We start from the raw sequence: 18,194 nt of genomic DNA, 5'->3' as shown, positions 1-18,194 counted from the left end.
CACTTCTGGACATGTAGTACGCTGTCATTGAGTATTGGATTAGGTCTTAAAGATCCCCATCGAGTCCCTTCGTTCTTGGTCCCTTTCCACGGTGGCATGGTCTCAGAACTCATCTTGTCGGTGATCCTGGCCTGCAACTAAAACGAGGAACCATGGCCAAAGTTGGGACCAATCCCTAGGCGCTACAAGCCTCGGGTCAGCGCCATCCAGAGCTGGCCGTGGCTTGTGTCTGTGGCCACTCACACCAGCTCCAGTACTAGTGATTGGGGGGGGGGGGTGCTGGTGAAGCATTTCCTGGGGGTTGATGCCTGGTTTCTTGGGGTATGGTAACTCCTGTGGCCAGTGTCACTGACGTGGATTTCCCCTGCAGAGGAAGGCATCAACCATGAGTGTAAGCTGTGCAACCAGATGTTCGACTCTCCAGCCAAGCTCCTCTGCCATCTTATTGAGCACAGCTTCGAGGGCATGGGTGGTACCTTCAAGTGCCCCGTGTGCTTCACAGGTATGGTACCCACATGGGCATGACAGGGGCATGCGGGGAAGGAAAGAGGTCTCTCTAACCCCCTCCCATGGCAGGAGTCCAGCCTCTGCGCCCACTCCCCCTTCACCCCCCCCACCCCCGTGCAAAGCTGACCTAGATAGCCGGCCTGGCCCTTCCTCTTGGGTGGCTTGGGTGGCACCTCTCCTGACACCCTTCACATAGCAGCTGCCGTTCCCAGCCTCAGCTCCTCAGTTGAGGTCCCCCTTTCCTGGGTCCCTGCTTGACCCTCATCCTGGAGCCACATGCTCCATCCAGCACCAGTGTGGCCTCCCTGTACACAAGCTCTGGGCCTCCCTCCTTTCTGCCCCAGCTAGGCTCCAACCAGGCTCCAAGCCGGGGGCCCCAGGCATCTCTACTGGCCATGCCCCCAGCCTTTAGGCTGGCTGCCGGCCAGGAGAACGGCTGTCCCAGCCTGAGGCTAGTCTCGGGGGCTTTGCTGGCCTCCTCCTGCTGCCCAGATGGCAGCCGGTGTGCGCAGGGAGCCTGGCCCTCCTGGCCTCCCTGACATCTGCCGTCTGCCACGGCGGGAAGCCCACTCCAGGGAGGGTGCCTGGAGGGGGGGCAGTCTCTGCATTGCTTACCTCCCAGACGCACAGCTGCTTTCGGCTGCCTCCTGCACGTGCTGCGCCACCGCGGGGACCCCTGCCACCAGGAGGGGATCCATTCCATGACAGGCCTGGGATGGGGACTGTGCTGGGTGTTGTATTCACAGTCCCCCAGGAGCCCTGGGGTACACCCTTCCTCCTTCCCTCTTCTCTCTGGAGCCCCACGCATGTGTTACCGTCACATGCAAGCATGCAGACAGTAACCCCACAACAGGAACGGTGCTTCGTGTGGTTGAGTAACCTCTTGGTCCCAAGCACAGTGCTACGCTGACTTAGTTCAAATCTCAGCTCTGCACTGTGCTCTCAATGGAACCTTGGACAAGCCATTTCATATTCCCAGTGCCTCAGTGTTCTTCCCTGTAAATTGGGGTAACAACAGCACCTACCTTGCAGGTCTGTGAGGGATTCTGAGAGCTCACAGGTGAAGGTATCCCACTGACAGATATCATACTCATTGCCCTTGCCCCATGCCAGGCCATCTTTTAAGCACCTCACCAGTATTCACTCATTTGATCCTCCAGGCCCCCAGTGAGCGATTTATTACAGTGAGCTCCAGGTTTCAAATGAAAACAAGGAGTCCAGAAAGCTTTAGTGTCTTGCCCAAGATTGCGTAGCTACTATGTGACAGAGTTTAGCTTACCTAGCCTGAAGCCCTCTTGTAGGAATAATACCCCCAGGGCCAACTGTGCCCATGCCTAGGCGATCCGTACTTGGGAGTGGCGCGGGACAGATACCAGGGTGGGAGGCTGGGGTCAGGGCTGCCTCTGACCGTAGCGTCTGTGTGTGCGCAGTCTTCGTCCAGGCCAACAAGCTGCAGCAGCACATCTTCGCCGTGCACGGGCAGGAGGACAAGATCTACGACTGCTCGCAGTGCCCGCAAAAGTTCTTCTTCCAGACCGAGCTGCAGGTGAGCGCCCTCCCCACCCTCCTCCCCCGGAAGTCACCGGCCGCCCTTCTGGCCTGCGTGTTCCTGTTGGACCTGGGCCCCTGTTAGCCTGCGCATTCTGGGGAGAGCAGACAGGAGCCAGTGGAGCCTCATACCTGTCATGCTTCCTGGCTTCCTCCTGATCTCCGTCCAAATCATGTGATGGTATTTGAGTGGGTTTAGTTCTGTGGAATGGAGGTCCGTGCTGCCTATGGCTGGGGTCTGGGACTTTGCAGCCTGAATTCAGTGGTTCCTAGAAAAGTAAAAAACCAGAAGCAAGGGGTATGCAATTGACCACAGCTCAGAGGAAGGGGCCCTATTCCGGGTCCTGAGGTCCTGAGGCTGATGTAGCCCTCAGGTGGGCATAGGGGCTTGGGCCAGCTTCCTCGCGCTTCCAGAGCCTCACCTGTGGCAGTGGTGGGGGAATCTACCTGGCCCTGAAGGCCTGCCCCATGCCCCATGGGGTACTCGCTCTTCTTTCCTACTACTGAAGACTGGAGTCTGGACCCAGGGTTTTCTCTCTCACTGATTTTTATAGGAAATTCTTGTTAATGTGGAAGAGGTAACAGGTCTACCCATGGACATGCTGTACGTAGCATCACATATGCCAGGGACAGGCTCCACACACGTACACCATCGCTGACAGTGGTGGCAGGGAAAATGCAGAGTAAGGCCAGTAGGCACTGCCCATCACAGAGCTGCCGCCGCCAGTGGGTGCCAGGAGGTCAAGCTACAGTAACAACATCCTCAAGACCACCGGGGCCTGGAAGGCTTGCTTGTTATTGGTGTGACAGACCCAAAGAGGATTGTTTCTCATAGTCACCTGATGACCTGGACCCACAGAGGCTCCATGCCCATCCAGGTCTCCATGGCTGCTGTGCACGGAGGCGAGGAGGGAAGGAGAGCAGAGCACTGGCTGTCCCAGCTTCTGGGAGTGACGGGCAGGGCCTCCTCTCGCATGGCATTTGTGCCTGACTCCTTAGGGGTAGAGGAAGGAACCCCACTCTGCCAGGAAGGACAGGGAGACAGCATATGTGAAGAACTCTTAAGAGCCAGCCCCCAGAGGGAGCATCTACCTATACAGCAACATCCCACCAGTGCCTATACCAGGCGGCCTCACACTCACCCAGGCCATGAGATCATAACCATCCACCACATAGGTGGGCCACGGCCACGAAGGCGTCAGCCCAGCCAGCCCATCTGCACATCTGATGAAAACAGGTCCAGGGTGGGCACAGAGGGTCATTCACCCTCTGTCCAAGTTCTGGTCCCAGGACTGAGTAGGCTGAGCTCAGCCCTGCCCTCTGACTCTGGGTAGTGCCAGATCATTTGCAACCTTTAGGAAGTCCTGTGAGTTCCCATACATTCCTGCATTCCTGGTTGTCCTCTGCACATGCGCACACATATGAACATACATATATATACAGGCATGTATGCCGCATATCCACACGAGGGAGGGCAGGGGAGAAGAAAGCCCATCAGTGCACGTAACTATGGTTGTCCTCTGCACATGCACACACACATGGACATACATGTATATACATGCATGTACCCCACGCACTCACATGAGGAAGGGCAGGGGAGAAGAAAGCCCGTCAGTGCACGTAACTATGGTTGTCCTCTGCACATGCACACACACATGGACATACATGTATATACATGCATGTACGCCACGCACTCGCATGAGGAAGGGCAGGGGAGAAGAAAGCCCGTCACTGCACGTAACTATGGTTGACCTCCGCACATGTGCACACACACATGGACATACATGTATATACATGCATGTACCCCACGCACTCGCATGAGGAAGGGCAGGGGAGAAGAAAGCCCGTCAGTGCACGTGACTATGGTTGACCTCCGCACATGCGCACACACATGGACATACATGTATATACATGCATGTACGCCACGCACTCGCATGAGGAAGGGCAGGGGAGAAGAAAGCCCGTCAGTGCACGTAACTATGGTTGTCCTCTGCACATGCACACACACATGGACATACATGTATATACAGGCATGTACGCTGCGTATCCACACGAGGGAGGGCAGGGGATAAGAAAGCCCATCAGTGCACGTAACTATGGTTGACCTCCGCACATGCGCACACACATGGACATACATGTATATACATGCATGTACGCCACGCACTCGCATGAGGAAGGGCAGAGGAGAAGAAAGCCCATCAGTGCACGTAACTATGGTTGTCCTCTGCACATGCGCACACACATGGACATACATGTATATACATGCATGTACCCCACGCACTCGCATGAGGAAGGCAGAGGAGAAGGAAGCCCGTCAGTGCACGTAACTATGGTTGACCTCCACACATGTGCACACACATGGACATACATGTATATACATGCATGTACGCCACGCACTCGCATGAGGAAGGGCAGAGGAGAAGAAAGCCCATCAGTGCACGTAACTATGGTTGACCTCCGCACATGCACACACACACATGAACATACATGCATGTACACCTATGTACACTGCACGCTCACATGAGGAAGGGCAGAGGAGAAGAAAGCCCATCAGTGAACATAAACTATGGTTTATTTGCACCACGGGCCTGCTCAGCTCTGGCTGCTGCTCTCCACTGTCCCAGATGCTACAAGGGGGCACAGTTAGTCTTTTCTTGGTCAATCTTAAGGTTCCTCCCCATTCCTGACTCTTGGATGGCATCATGGGAACTAGCTTAGCCTCCTGCATGCACAGATGTCAGGAAGCCATGGTGCACAGCATCCATTTTGCTCTTCCTTTCTAAGGTGGTGGACAAATCTTGTCCAGAAATAGTTCTCAAAGCCTGAATCCCAGCTGCTCAGGAGACTTAGGCAGGAGAATCACAAGTTCAAAGCCAGTCTGAGCTATTTAGTGAAACTGTCAAGATTAAAAAAATGTTAAGGGGCTGGTTAATATAACTTAGGGGTGGAGTCCTTGTCTAGCATGCACAAGGCCTTGGGTTCCATCCCCTAAACCGACAAAAAATGGTTCCGAGAAGTTGGTGGCTTCTTGGTCACCCAGTTGATCTTTAAGTAGGATCCTGAAATGCAAGATCTTCACTAAATTATAGCCTTAACAAGTCACTATTTTCTGCAGTTAATTATTTTAATTGCAGACCATTTAAACAAGGGAGTGTAGCAACACCAAATCTATGCAAATAATGACTTTCATTAAGTAACTTGAATAGTAATTTTCTGGGTTTGGAGAGGGATTTCAAGCCCGAAGCTGTTACTGTCATTAGCTAAAGCTAAACTGGAGGGCCATGTTGGTCAGGAGACTAGGCGCAGCCAGGGCTCTCGTCTTTATTGGGGTCTTACTGACTCTTGCGGCCGTGTGTATGTGAGGGGGCTAGTGTAGGCCCAGGGACCATGGGCTGAGAGCGCTGGAGGAGCGGACGTACAACCCAGCACCAAGCTCACACTGGGACCACAAAGTGCTGCTGTGGGGCTGGAAGGGTGACGGTAGGACTGGACACTGATGTGTCTACTTCCCAAAGCAGGTGCACCAACAGAAGAACCGACGCCAGTCTGAGGGAGGTGCAGATCCTGCTGGGTTCTGAGTTTGGCTTGCTCTGACCAAAAGACTGAGATTAATTCAGAGGACTTTGGACCAACTGAAACATATTTATAAGCATGATTAGGAGCATGGCAGGGAACTCAGGGTTACTGCTAGTTTACATGAGATGTATGTAGATGTCCCAGTGTAGGACCAGCACCAGCTCTAGAACTGAGACTAGGGTGGACATAAGCATCTATGGGGCTGGATTGATAACATTTCCCACAGTGACCAATGACCGGAAGAAAATAAAACCCGGGGCTGGAGAGATGGTTTAGCAGTTAAGCGCTTGCCTGTGAAGCCTAAGGACCCCGGTTCAAGGCTCGATTCTCCAGGACCCACGTTAGCCAGATGCACAAGGGGGCGCACGTGTCTGGAGTTCGTTTGCAGTGGCTGGAGGCCCTGGCGCGCCCATTCTCTCTGTCTACCTGCCTATTTCTGTATCTCTCTCTCTCTCTCTCAAGTAAATAAATAAAATAAAATATTTAAAAATAAATAAATAAAAAATAAAAAAAAAAGAAAAGAAAACCCTACCAGGGGCCAGGGCTTTGCTAGAAGCGGTCAGGTGCTCCTTGCAGACTATGACCAGGGAGAGCCTCAGAGGAGGTGAGCTTGGGCCATGTGTTAGGAGAACCATGTGCAGAGGCCCTCTGGCCATCCTGAGCTGGGTGTCCTGCTAATGCTAGAACAGGCAGAGTGCAGCTGAGGCAGCGCGCGGAGGAGTGGGGAGGAGAGGCAGGTGTGGTGCCTGTGTTACCGTAAGATGTGCAGTACAGTGATGGCATTTGGGCCATCTCCATTTTGATGGCAACCGAACACCAGAGAAGGTTGAATCATATCCTAAATCCCAACTTAAGAACTTTGCTTCGAAGAGGCACCGCTCAGTTGCAGATGGGGAAGAAATGCTTACAAATCCTGTGTCTGATAAAGGGCCTGCACCAGAATATTGAAAGAACTCTTCAACACTCAACAAAATGAGCACAGACTTTGAGCAGGCATCCCACCAAAGACGGTGCCGCTTGTTTGTAGCAGGGGGAGCAGCACATGACTCCTACACCTCTGGAGTGGCTCGCATGAAGGCAAACCAAAAAGTGTCGGCAGTGTGAGCAAGGGCCAGGTTGTGGAAATCTTGCACCCTGCTGGGGACATGTCATAATACACCTTGTGCCACAGTGAAGGTGCACTTACCCTATGGCCAGAGAATGGGGAGCTGAGATCCACCCCCCCCTAGACCAGCATTGTTAAAGACAGTGGCTGTACTGGTAATGCTCCCTCCCCCCGCCACACACACACAGTGGAAGCCCCCAGGTACCCCTCCTGGTGAGCTGTTGACAGTTGTGGTGCTGGTGGAACACTTGACCAAGAACAGCCATGGATGCTGGGGGAATTTCACATGTCAAGTGACAGGGGCCAGATTCAAAAGCAGAGTGTTCTATTAACATGATGCTTTGGAGCGGGGAGCAAAACGTGCCAGAAGAGAAAACAGGTCCTAAGTTGTCCGGGATTGTAGGTGGGGCGACGGTAGCAGAGACTGGACATAGTGTAAAATGCTTCCTCCCCTAGCATTCTTGCACACCCAAGTTGACTTTAGGAAGTTCCTGGGAGTCTGTCATCTAAGGAGGGGACTCACATGGAGCGCAGTGGAAGTGCAAGTTGTCCCCAAGCATTTTCAGCTCTGGGATGGCAGAGCATCTCAGCATGCGTCAGGGGCCCTAAGACTTGGGGGAGGTCAGAGAGCAGATTTTTAGCCTTTGATATTCTTGGCCCAGGCCCCCTCACTGGAGCTAGCTTAGCCACAAAGTAAATTAGACCACTGGAATGCAGGCCAAAAGCAGAGGGTGACACTGGGTTGTGGGTGGCCCTGTCCCTAGGAGCCGAGTGTCACTTGAACGAGGCAGCAGGGCTCTGTCTTCCCTGTGCCTGCCTTGGGCCGCTCCTTGCTGTCTTCTGGTCTCCCTCTGTGTAGACAGACACTGCATGTATTTCCACAGGCGTGCTTCACACTGGTGGCCAGAAGCAGGGAATCTGAGTCAGGTGTGGGTTTCCATGTTATTCCAGTGAGCTGTGGTGGAACCAGAGAGACCCAGCAAACGACCCCATGCAGCATGGTGGGGAGAACACTGGGTAGAAGTGAGTCCCGTGTGGCTTTGTGAGAGCAGCTCTGTATTGAAGCCTTGTTCTGTCATGGACAACAGCCCATGGGGCTCCATTTCCTTGTCTGTACTATAGGGGACTCTGTAAGACTTTCCTCACAGGAATGCCACGAAGGGCTCCTAGCAATGGTACGGCTATTGTGCTCCGTTGTTACTTTTTGGGAAATTTCAGGACCAGATGGCTGTGTAGCTTCCTTCCCCTTGGAGTTTTCTTTCCTGAGTTCAAGCCTGGGTTTGAATCAAGCAGGACTCTGAGAACTTCCATCTATGGTGCCAACACAGGCTTCAAGGCTGTGGGCACTGGGCACACGTTGTGCTGTGAGGAGCAGTGAGATCAGGTAGGAAAGGCATGGCCCCAGGCCTCCTTCTTCTACTTCTTGTGGCCCTGGCATTTTTTCTGGCCCAGAGGAGGGCAGAATGTGCCTGTGATTGGGGGATAAGACACTTGGCAAATGTCAGGATGGTTGGCTTTGCTTTTCAGCCTCAGGCCTCAGCAGATGAAGGCCTGGGGCCCTGTAGGCCCTTTGCCAAGGTATGCTGACCTGAGGGGAGGAGCAGCCTCTGCCTGCTTAGCCCACCTGTCTTGAGAGCCCTATGGGTACCAAGAGAACAAGAGTGGCAAGTCCTTCTCCCTCCTAGCCCCTCTGCCTCCTAATCTCAGCCCCAGAATGCCTCGACCAGTCGGTTGCTAACCAGCCTTCCAAAGCTGTGTTCTGATGGCAGGCAAGTCCCCAAAATGGGACAAGCGACAGTCATGGCAGCCACCCCGTTGAATCTGCTGTGGCCAGGCCCCATTTCCAGCAGTTGGCAGGTAGTCTCAGCACAGTCGTGAGGTAGATGTTCCCATTCCCAAGCACAAAATGGAGACTGAGGCTCTGAGAGGTTTGGCTGTTGGCCTGAGGTCACCGGCAAAGCCAAATTGTCTCTGCCACCAAGGCAAACAGAAACCCTCCAAAGTTTAAACAAATTGCCATTTATATGAGCTAATAGATTTAAATGAGGCCTGCAGTGCTGAACTATAAAAAGCCTCAGTTGTCAGGGGACACAGAAACTATTTTAGTAGTTGGGCCAAGCAGGTATCACGAGTGGCAGTAACAGGGGATGCAAAAAAAAAAAAAAAAAATGTGCTCCTGGGTGAACCAGGTGGAAGCGCCCTGGGTGGGGCTGCTCTGCCAAGGAACTGGGGCCTGGCAGAGTGGGGAGCTGGAGGCCCAAGGCCTGCAGAGCTTCCCACCTATAGAGGAGCCAGGTTGGGCTTGCGGGAGGGAAGTGGGGGATAGCCATAGTCAGTTTCCTGCCTCCTGGTGCTGCCGCTTCCAACTCATTATGGCAGCCTGAGACTTGCTTGGTGCCGTCGTGGTGAGGCCTGAGCCTGGAGCTGGAGGAAGATCTCTTTACACTGATGGGGCAGCCCGTCTGGGTACTTCAAGTTAGTGGCAGGTGCGCTCATGCATGGGCATGCACACATACCTCTCCTCGATGGGATGGGCAGGAGGAGCGGGGGGGGGGGGGCCTGCTCCGGGCCCCGGACCCCTAAGGCCCTCCCTGACCAAGCCAGGGGCTGCCGGAAGTGATTGCGAGCTTGCCCGTGGCGGCAGAGCAGCCAGCCCAGTGTCGAGCAGGCGCGTTTAAAGGATTAGCCCATGCTGTTTGCTTGTGTGTGCCTAATCACGCCGCTTTCAGCTAAATGATTACAATTGATTAAAAGCAGAGCTGGTGTTCTAACAAGCGACCCAGAGCCCTTCTGATCGTGTGAGCCGGGCCCTGCCAGGCTGGATCCTGGTGTCCAGCCAGGGGGAGGTGTCTGTGCGCCACGGGGTGCCGTCTGAGCTGGGACCCACCTTTCCTGCCCAAGCCCTCCCCCTGCTTTCATGGTTCATTTAACAAACACTCATTCTCCTTCACGGTGCTGCAAGGAAGCGGTGAAGTAGACAGGGTCCTCGTTCCCACAGACGGCGTTCTGTGGGAGACGCTGATATGTACGCCAGTACGTATTGTACTGAGGCACTTGGGATTGTGAAATTCTGAAGCCAGCAAGACACTGCTCTATGGAGGTGCGTGTATGTGAATGTGTGGGCGATGGGGAGAAAATGTTGGAGATGAAAGATTAGATTGGTCAGGAAAGGCTGGCATTGTTGCCTGAGGGGTGAAGACAGCCAGTGTGGGGAAGAAGTGGAGGACTTTCCAAGAAGAGGGAGAGCCAGTGCAAAGACCCCGGGACTCAGACAGACAGACTTGCCGTGTTCAAGGCACAGAACCAAGGCCAGTAGAGCTGGAGAGGACGAGATGGACGGCAGCTGCCGCCTTGCCGCGTTCTTCTTGCCTTGCCTCATCGTCAAGGTCATGGGTGCTTCCGGGACATGTGGGCAGCTGTGTTCCTTTCTGCTGGAACGCTCATCCCTCTTGCTTGAGCCCCACTCTCTTGGTTCCATCTCCGTCTTTCCTAGTCCTCGGTGGGCCTTGTGACACCTATAAGAATACGAATTTAAAAGTGGCATTCTGGCATCCCCAAGCTGATGGGGCAGCCTGCCTGGGTGCTTCAGGTTTGTGACCGGTGTGCTCATGCATGGGCATGCACACACATACCTCTCCTCGACGGGACGGGCAGGAGGAGCGGGGGGGCCTACTCTGGGCCCCTGACCCTTAAGGCCCTCCCTGACCAAGCCAGGGGCCCTTAATGCCCTCCCTGACCAAGCCAGGGGCTGCCGGAAGTGATTGAGAGCTTGCCCGCAGCGGCAGAGCAGCCAGCCCAATGTCGAGCAGTCGCGTTTAAAGGACTAACAGCTTGTCTAGACCCAAGTTCCCATGCAAATGTAAGGTTTTAGAGGTTGAAGCTGTCCCCTTAAATCCTGAATCTCCCTACTCATCCTGTCTAACCACCCCACACCCATCTTATCAAAGACCCAGCCACCCATCGTTCACTCATCTATCCAAGCAGTATTCAGACTCACCCACCCCCTTTTCCATCTGTCCGTCTTACCTGTCCATCCATTCTTCCTCCACCCACTCGTCCACCGTCCCTCTATCCATCCCTCCTTCCCCATATGTTTTTTTTTTTATCACATTCAACTTCTTGAAAGTAGGAGCAAGAATACAAACGGGGAGGAGAGGAGGAGGAAGGAAGTAACTTGTAGGAGCCGAGCCGAGCTGAGTCTGTTGCTAGAACCTGCTGGTCTTGAGAAGATGGGCAACCGAGGCACCAGTCTCCTTGCTGCTGGCAGATCCAGCCGCATAATTATAACTAATGATAATTAAAAAGTAAAAGCGCTCTAGGCATGTGTTTAGCATTTTAGCATTCGGCTCTTTAGCTGTGCATTGCTGGCTCCCTTTTTCCTGCTTTAAAGATGGCCCAGGCCCACCCCTGCTGAGAGACAAGGCCTGAGGTAAGACTGAGTGTGGGAGAGTCTGGAGACACCCAGTGGTTCCGGAGCGTTACAATCTGTTGGTGTCTTGGACTTGGAATTGTACACTCATAAGGCCATAAACCCTGAGGCTAAGAGCTAGGCTGGGCGCCGGCCTCCGCAGACCACCCCGCTCAGGCATTTTGCGGCCACTCTGCCTCTCTAGGCTCAGTTGCTTCCTTTGTCGAAAGGGACCAGTCCTGCTGCCATGGGTGGTGGTTCTCCTGTGTAGAACCCTTGGAAGTCCAGGAGTCCCAGTTGGTAGTGCTGGATTTCCATGATGATCACTGTCCCCTGCCTTCCTCACAAGGGCCGAGGAGCCCAGCACAGCCCACGTCTGCTGCACGTGACAGCGTGGCAGTGAGACCGTGCCCACCCTACCTGGCCCAGCCCGCATTTAAATCCCAGCTCCACTGCAGAGCAGCTCTGTGTTTGTGAGCAAGTTGCTGCCCTTCTCTGAGTCATGAGACCTGGATGATGACAGCCGCCCTTGTGGAATACGGAGGGGCAGAAGGTTGTGTTGCCTACAAAGCCTCCAGGGCCAGTTCTGGCTCCATGAGCACCTCTGTCACTACCACTGTGATTGTGCCCAGTGGGTTGGGGCGGGGAAGCTGCAGTTTGTCTCTGCATTCACTCAGCCCAGCCGTGTGTATGTGTGCTTGCTCATCGTGCCCTCAGTGCTTACTGAGCACCTATTACATGCCAGATGTATACGGGTGACAGAGGCACAGAGAGCTAGAGGAGCCCTGTACCTGCTCTGGGGAGGGAAGCAGCGCACCCACAAACTAAGGCCTCTGTTACATACTTGTGGAGTGGGTGGAATTGTGGAGTGTTGCACCATGGCCAGCATGACTGTCTGTACTCTGAAAATCTGAAAACTAAAGAATTTTCACTATGCTTTTTAAAATTTTTTTGTCCATTTTTATTTATTTATTTGAAAGTGACAGAGAGAGAAAGAAGAAGATACAGAGAGAGAGAGAATGGGCACGCCAAGGCTTCCAAGCCACTGCAAACTAACTCCAGATACGTGTGCCCCCTTTTGCATCTGGCTAATGTGGGTCCTGGGGAATTGAGCCTCGAAATGGGGTCCTTAAGCTTCACAGGCAAGCGCTTAACTGCTAAGCCATCTCTCCAGCCCTGTTTTTTTTTTTTTTTTTTTTTTTTTTTGTGTGTGTGTGTGAGCCAAAATGTCACAAATATAAAATTCTGCACCACAGTAATGTTTCAGGCAGAAAATTGCTTCAAGTGTTGGATTACAGGCCATGCAGGCAGAGTGTACACAGACCACAAATGAATTGTGTGTGCAGACTTGGGCTCCATTGGTGAGGTAGACACTGTGTATATGTAAATATTCCAAAATCATCAGAAACACTTCCGGTGCCAAGCATTCAACCTGCATTTGCTGAAGGCAATGATAGTCAATGTAGTTGGGTGTAACAGCGGGCATGCTGGCGCTCACTTGTAATCCCAGCACTTGGAAGGCAGAGTCAGGAGGATCATAGAGTGTGGTGCCAATATGGGCTACACAACCAGACTCCATCTCAAGAAAAACAAAATATATCAAAAGATAATCACACAACCGCTGCCCACAAGGCAACCCCACTACTTGGACCTACAGATACCACTGGGACGTATCGGGGCCCGGGCCTGACTCACTAGAGGCTAATGTGCTGCTGGGTCACTGGGGCTGTCTGTGTCTCTGAGGCTTGGCTTATCTCCTGTGTAGAGGTCAGGCCTTTCTGCTGGCCATAGAGCACCACCTCTCCACTGTCATCATTCCTGCTGCCATCGCTAGAGATGGCTGAGTCTTTTGCAGGCCGTATGTGGTAGATTCGGGGCTGCATGCGGAGGAACCGGAGGTAGGCACCTATTCTGCTCTCATCCTAGGGAGCCTGGAACATGGGTCTCGGCACCCACATGATCACAGTGGGAACATGCCCACCTCTCCCAGTGTTTGCTAGGGTCCTTGGGTAGTTCCTCTCAGGGCAGGAGGATTTGGTGGCCCCAGATTGTTTATGCCTAGTTGAGGCTATGGGAGCCAAAGAAGTTTCTCTCAGGATGCCAGGGCACGGCAGCCTTGCTTCCCATATAGGCCAGTTCCAGGGGGGAGGCTGGCACCAAGCACATCTACTGAGGCATGAGACTGTCTCTGCTCTGGCAGTCCTGGGTGTACAGGGGGCTTCCATAGTCACAGAGAGGCGTGGCTTTAAGGTCAAAGCTTGTGCCTGGCTCTGCTCAAGTGTCAGGGGTCAGTCTGCCTGAGCGATGAAGTGCGTAGAGACCCAGGTGAGGACTCGGGGAGCTGCCCCCAAAGGCTCAGCTCCTTGTAGAGACGGCACTTGGAATGGGCCTCAGGCTGTCCGTCTGCCCATCGGAGCCTGTCATTCATGCCCTGGGGCAGCAGGCCAACCAACTTTTAAGGGGCATTATGCCATCACGACAGATGGGCATGGAGAAGCTGCCAGGCGCTTCCAGCCTATGGCCATTGTGTGTGCTATGAGCCCAGCCCCTCACCAGCACTGTCCGAGGCGGGACCAAATGCCTTTAGTTTCTTAGTCACGGGGATAGTACCAGTGACAGTGGATGACATGTTGCTTCAGTGCCACAGAGGTTTGCACAATACATGTTACCGTATGTGGAGATTCAATGAGTCCTGTAATGAACATGAAAGATACGGGCAGCGACCTAGAATATGAAGCTTCGGGGATGCTACTCATTGGTACCATGGGCATATGACCTTCCGGGAAGCAGACCACTCTCTAGAGACACAACTGAATGTTGACAGGGAGCATTTTTGGAGGAGGAGTTGGCAGAGTTGATGTTAGTGCCACAATTTTTATTATTACTATTATTATTATTATTATTGTTACTTTTTAGATATAGCATCAAGCTCTTGCCTCAGCCTTCTGAGTGCTGGGATCACAGTCATGCACTATTATACCCAGTAATCATCCACATCATTTTGTGTGTGTGTGTGTGTGTGTGTGTGTGTGTGTGTGTATGTGTGTGTGTGTGCTAGGCATGTTTGTGCACATCACACACACAGAGGCCAGAGAACGTTGTGTCTGTTTCCTTGAGATGGAATCTCTCTCTGAATGCAGAAGTACAGGGTTTGAGAGTCACAGTGCTTCTGTGGTACCTACTCACCACCTGTCTGCACTTACAGACATGCATGGCCACAGCCAGATGTTTTCACGGGGACTAGGAGTTGAACTCGATGTTCTCGGACCCTCTTGGGCCTTCATGTTTACTGGAAGAACTCTTACTTGCTGAGTCATCCATCTCTCTAGCCTGTACTGCTCACTTTTTAAATTTTTATTTAGTTATTAGAGAAAGAGAGAAAGAGATAATATGGGTGTGTCAGGGCCTCTAGCCACTGCAAACAAACTCCAGACATATGTGCCACCATTTGCATCTGGCTTACGTGGGTTCTGGGGAATTTTACCTGAGTTCTTAGGCTTCGCAGGCAAGTGCCTTAACCGCTAAGCCATCTCTCCAGCCCCGCACTGTTTTTGCTTTTGATGGCAGGGTGGGGCAGGGTGGAGGGGAGGTGTGCAGGCTCAGAGAAGCCAGTCAGTTGAGCTGAGCCTGAAATCCTGGTGGTGAGGGGCAAGAAGCAGCGGGGATTGTCCATGACAACACCAGCCAGGCTCGACAAGAAGTCTTCTGTTTCCTTTTGCCTGTCTCCCTGAGTGCAGTGACCGTCCCCCTTTACAGACAAGACACTGAGCACAGCTAGAAAGTGGTGGAGGTGGGAACCTAGGCAGTCTGGTTTCTGGGACTCCACCCATGCCTCAGCATCCTAGACAGGCTCTTATGCAGCTGAACCACTTCTGACCTCCTGTGAGTGTGTGTGTGTGTGTGTACACTTGGTGTATGTGCGTGTGCGCTGTGGTATGCCTATGGAGGTCAGAGGAAACCTCGCGTGTCGTTCCTCACTTTCCACCTTGTGTGAGGCAGAGACTCGTGTTCGCTGCTGCACACACTGGGCTAGATTCTGGAGGTGTTCCTGTCCCTGCCTCCCATCTCACCAGACTGTTGCTACTTGCTCCTCTATCTGGCTTTATGTGGGTTCTGAGGATCCAAACTCGGGTCCTCATGCTTACACAGCAAGTGCTTTACCTACTGAGCCATCTCCTCAGCCCCAAATGATCTCTCGATGCAACTTGCTGAAGTGGGGCTGGCCACCTCATGCCAGAAGGCTGGGCTCTGGTGTGGCAGGGGTCCTAGTGGCGAGAAGAGACCAGGGCGCTCTCCGTGAAGGCCTGGATTGCGCTTTTTGGTGCAGCAGGAACAATTACTAATGACATTTAAAAAGAAATTAATGATGAGAAATGCAAGTTGGCATTTCAGGAGCGCCAGTCAGCAGCGCTCGTCAACGCTCACAGGAGAAGCGGTGGGGGCTGGGCCTGGTGAGGAGAGGGAGGAGACAGGAAATTAATTTTGCTGGGTCAATAGTAAGTGTGCTCCACTGTGGCTCAAGTTTAGACAGAATCAGACTGGCTGGCTGTGGCTTGGCCAGTGCTGCAGAAGGTGCACTGGATGACAGTTTCAGTTGGTGTGTACTTTAGGTGGCACCAGGGGCCAGCAGGTTGAGGGTATAGCAAAAGACAAGCCCAAAAGAAGATAGTAGACTTAGAAGTGGGTCGCCTGGGCTAAATCCAAGTGCTGCCTGTGGCCAGCGAGATGACTTCTTTGTCAGAAAGACTAAGCAAAAGGGTTAGTTTCTTTATCAGAGAAGTGGGGCTGATTGGAGAAGTGAAGATAACGTTGAAGGGGCAGATGACCCAATTTCTGGCACACACTAGGAACTCAATATATAGCAGTTGTTGCCATATTTTTGTTTTTAAATATTATTTATTTGCAGAGAGGGAATGAATGAATGAGTGAGTGAATATGGGTACACTAGGGCCTCTTTCTGAACAAACTCCAGACATATATACTACTTTATGAATCTGGCTTTTTGTGGGTACTGGGGAATAGAACCTGAGCCAGCAGGCTTTGCAAGCATATACCTTTAGCTGCTGAGCCATTGTCTCCCCAGTCCTAGTTGTTACCATATTTCATGAGTATATCTAAAATGAATAGTTATTCTTATGTTATCTCACATCTTTTAAATAGAGTATCTCATCTGTACGTTAAGGTTTCAGTGATTGTATTTTAAAAACATTTATTTGTGTGTATGTGTGTGTGTGTGTGTATGTGAGAGAGAGAGAATGGGAGAGAGAGAGAGAATGAATATAGGCACTCCAAGGCCACCAACCACTGCAAACAAACTCCAGGTGCATGCATCAATTTATGCATCTGGCTTTATGTGGGCACTGGGGAATTGAGCCCAGAGTTGGCTGCCATTATGCACTGAGCCAACTTCCTAACCCCCATTGGTCATATTTTCCATTCATTGAGATAAATATTGGATCATCCTATATTCTTTGGAGTCTTAGGAGAGGCAAACTATGCATTGGTGGAAACTGATTGAGGGAGAGGAGAAAGCAAGATGCTCAAACTGTCTGGGGCAGTGTGTGAGGTTCTCAGTGTGTCAGGGAAGTATGCCTTATCCAGTTCTCCTTGCATAGTGGTGAGAGGACACACGAGAGAAGTCACTGTCACTGTAACATCAGACATTGTTATTGAGCAGAGAGTGAAATGCATAGCCCATGGCCTGAAGGTTTTCAAATCTTTAAAATGGTTGTCTGTATTTTAAAACAGCAGGGGGATTATAATTGCATTTATTTAGCATTTATTAAGTGCTAGACATTATCCTTAGCATTAAATACCTAGTTCATAAGATGTCACGACAGGGAAACTTAGGCATAGAAAGGTTAATTAACTCTCTGAGAGCACAGAGCTGATACATGCTGGACCCAGGCCACTATCTGAGATTCTGTTCCCTTTGGCCAGTCACATGGCCAGGGATCTTGTTTTTATTTATTTATCCTTTTTTATATTTTAAAAAATATTTCTGTGGGTTGGAGAGATGGCTTAGTGGTTAAGCTGTTTGCCTGCAAACCTAAAGGACCCAGTTTGATTCCCCAGGACCATGTAAGACAGATACACAAGGGGGCGCATGCATCTAGAGTTCTTTTGCAATGGCTGGAGCCCCTGGCACACCCATCCTCTCCCTCCCCTCTCAAATAAATAACCATAAAGTTTTTCAAAAAAATTTTTTAATGTATTTATTTGAGAGAGAGAGAGAGAGAGAGAGAGGGAGAGAGAGAGGGAGAGAGAGAGGGAGAGAATGGGTGTATCAGGGCCTCTAGCCACTGCATATGAACTCCAGATGTGTGTGCCACCTTGTGCTTCTGCCTTAGGTGGGTACTGGGGAATTGAACCTTGGTCTTTAGGCTTCACAGGCAAGCACCTTAACTTCTAAGCCATCTCTCACAGCCCCCTTTTTAAAAAAAATTTTTAAACAAACGTTATAGTCCTATATGGCAGTAATCAGATACCCCCTTGGAACATGGCATCTATGTACTATAAAACCTCTTGCATATTACCTAATTTGACCTCGTAACAAGACTATGGGGTAGATATTGTTAGCCCCATCTTTCAAATGAGTAAATGGGACTTAAAAACTAAAAGAAGTGATGTCTTCTTAGGGCCCAGTGTCACAGAGATAAAGCCAGGTTTGATCTCCAAAGCCAGTTTTTCTTTTCACTGGCTTATCTACCCCAGACCATATTTATTCATTCATGCACACTTTCCCCACACCATTCAGTCATTCACTCATTCATCCATCCATTATTCATCCATCTGTCCACCTACCCATTACCTATCTAGCCACACATCATCTGCCCATCCAACCATCATCTGTGCATCCATCTCTACAGCATTCATCCACCCATCAGACCCACCCATCATGTGTCCATTCGCCCATTATACACTCCCATCCACTTATCACCCATCATCCACCATCCATCCAGCTATTCGTCATTCACTCTCTGTTCATTCGTCAGCTGCACATCAGCACACCTGCCCATTAGTATTCAGTGTGAGGCACATATATACAGC

The 18,194-nt window shown here is 51.7% G+C and overlaps 1 protein-coding gene across 1 annotated transcript in view; it reads left to right on the top strand.

Moving 5' to 3' along the window:
- Positions 1–18,194, top strand: part of Znf423 (zinc finger protein 423) — a 317,240-nt gene that overhangs the window by 290,186 nt on the left and 8,860 nt on the right. Inside the window, exons 6-7 of the mRNA XM_004664840.2 lie at positions 371–502; positions 1,938–2,053. Of these exons, the coding sequence (XP_004664897.1) occupies positions 371–502; positions 1,938–2,053 (248 nt within the window). The remainder of the gene's footprint in view (positions 1–370; positions 503–1,937; positions 2,054–18,194) is intronic.

Source organism: Jaculus jaculus, chromosome 1 (assembly GCF_020740685.1).
Source record: "Jaculus jaculus isolate mJacJac1 chromosome 1, mJacJac1.mat.Y.cur, whole genome shotgun sequence".
NCBI lineage: Eukaryota > Metazoa > Chordata > Mammalia > Rodentia > Dipodidae > Jaculus > Jaculus jaculus.
Note: the sequence above shows the minus strand (reverse complement) of the source record. Positions and strands in the feature narration are given on the sequence as shown.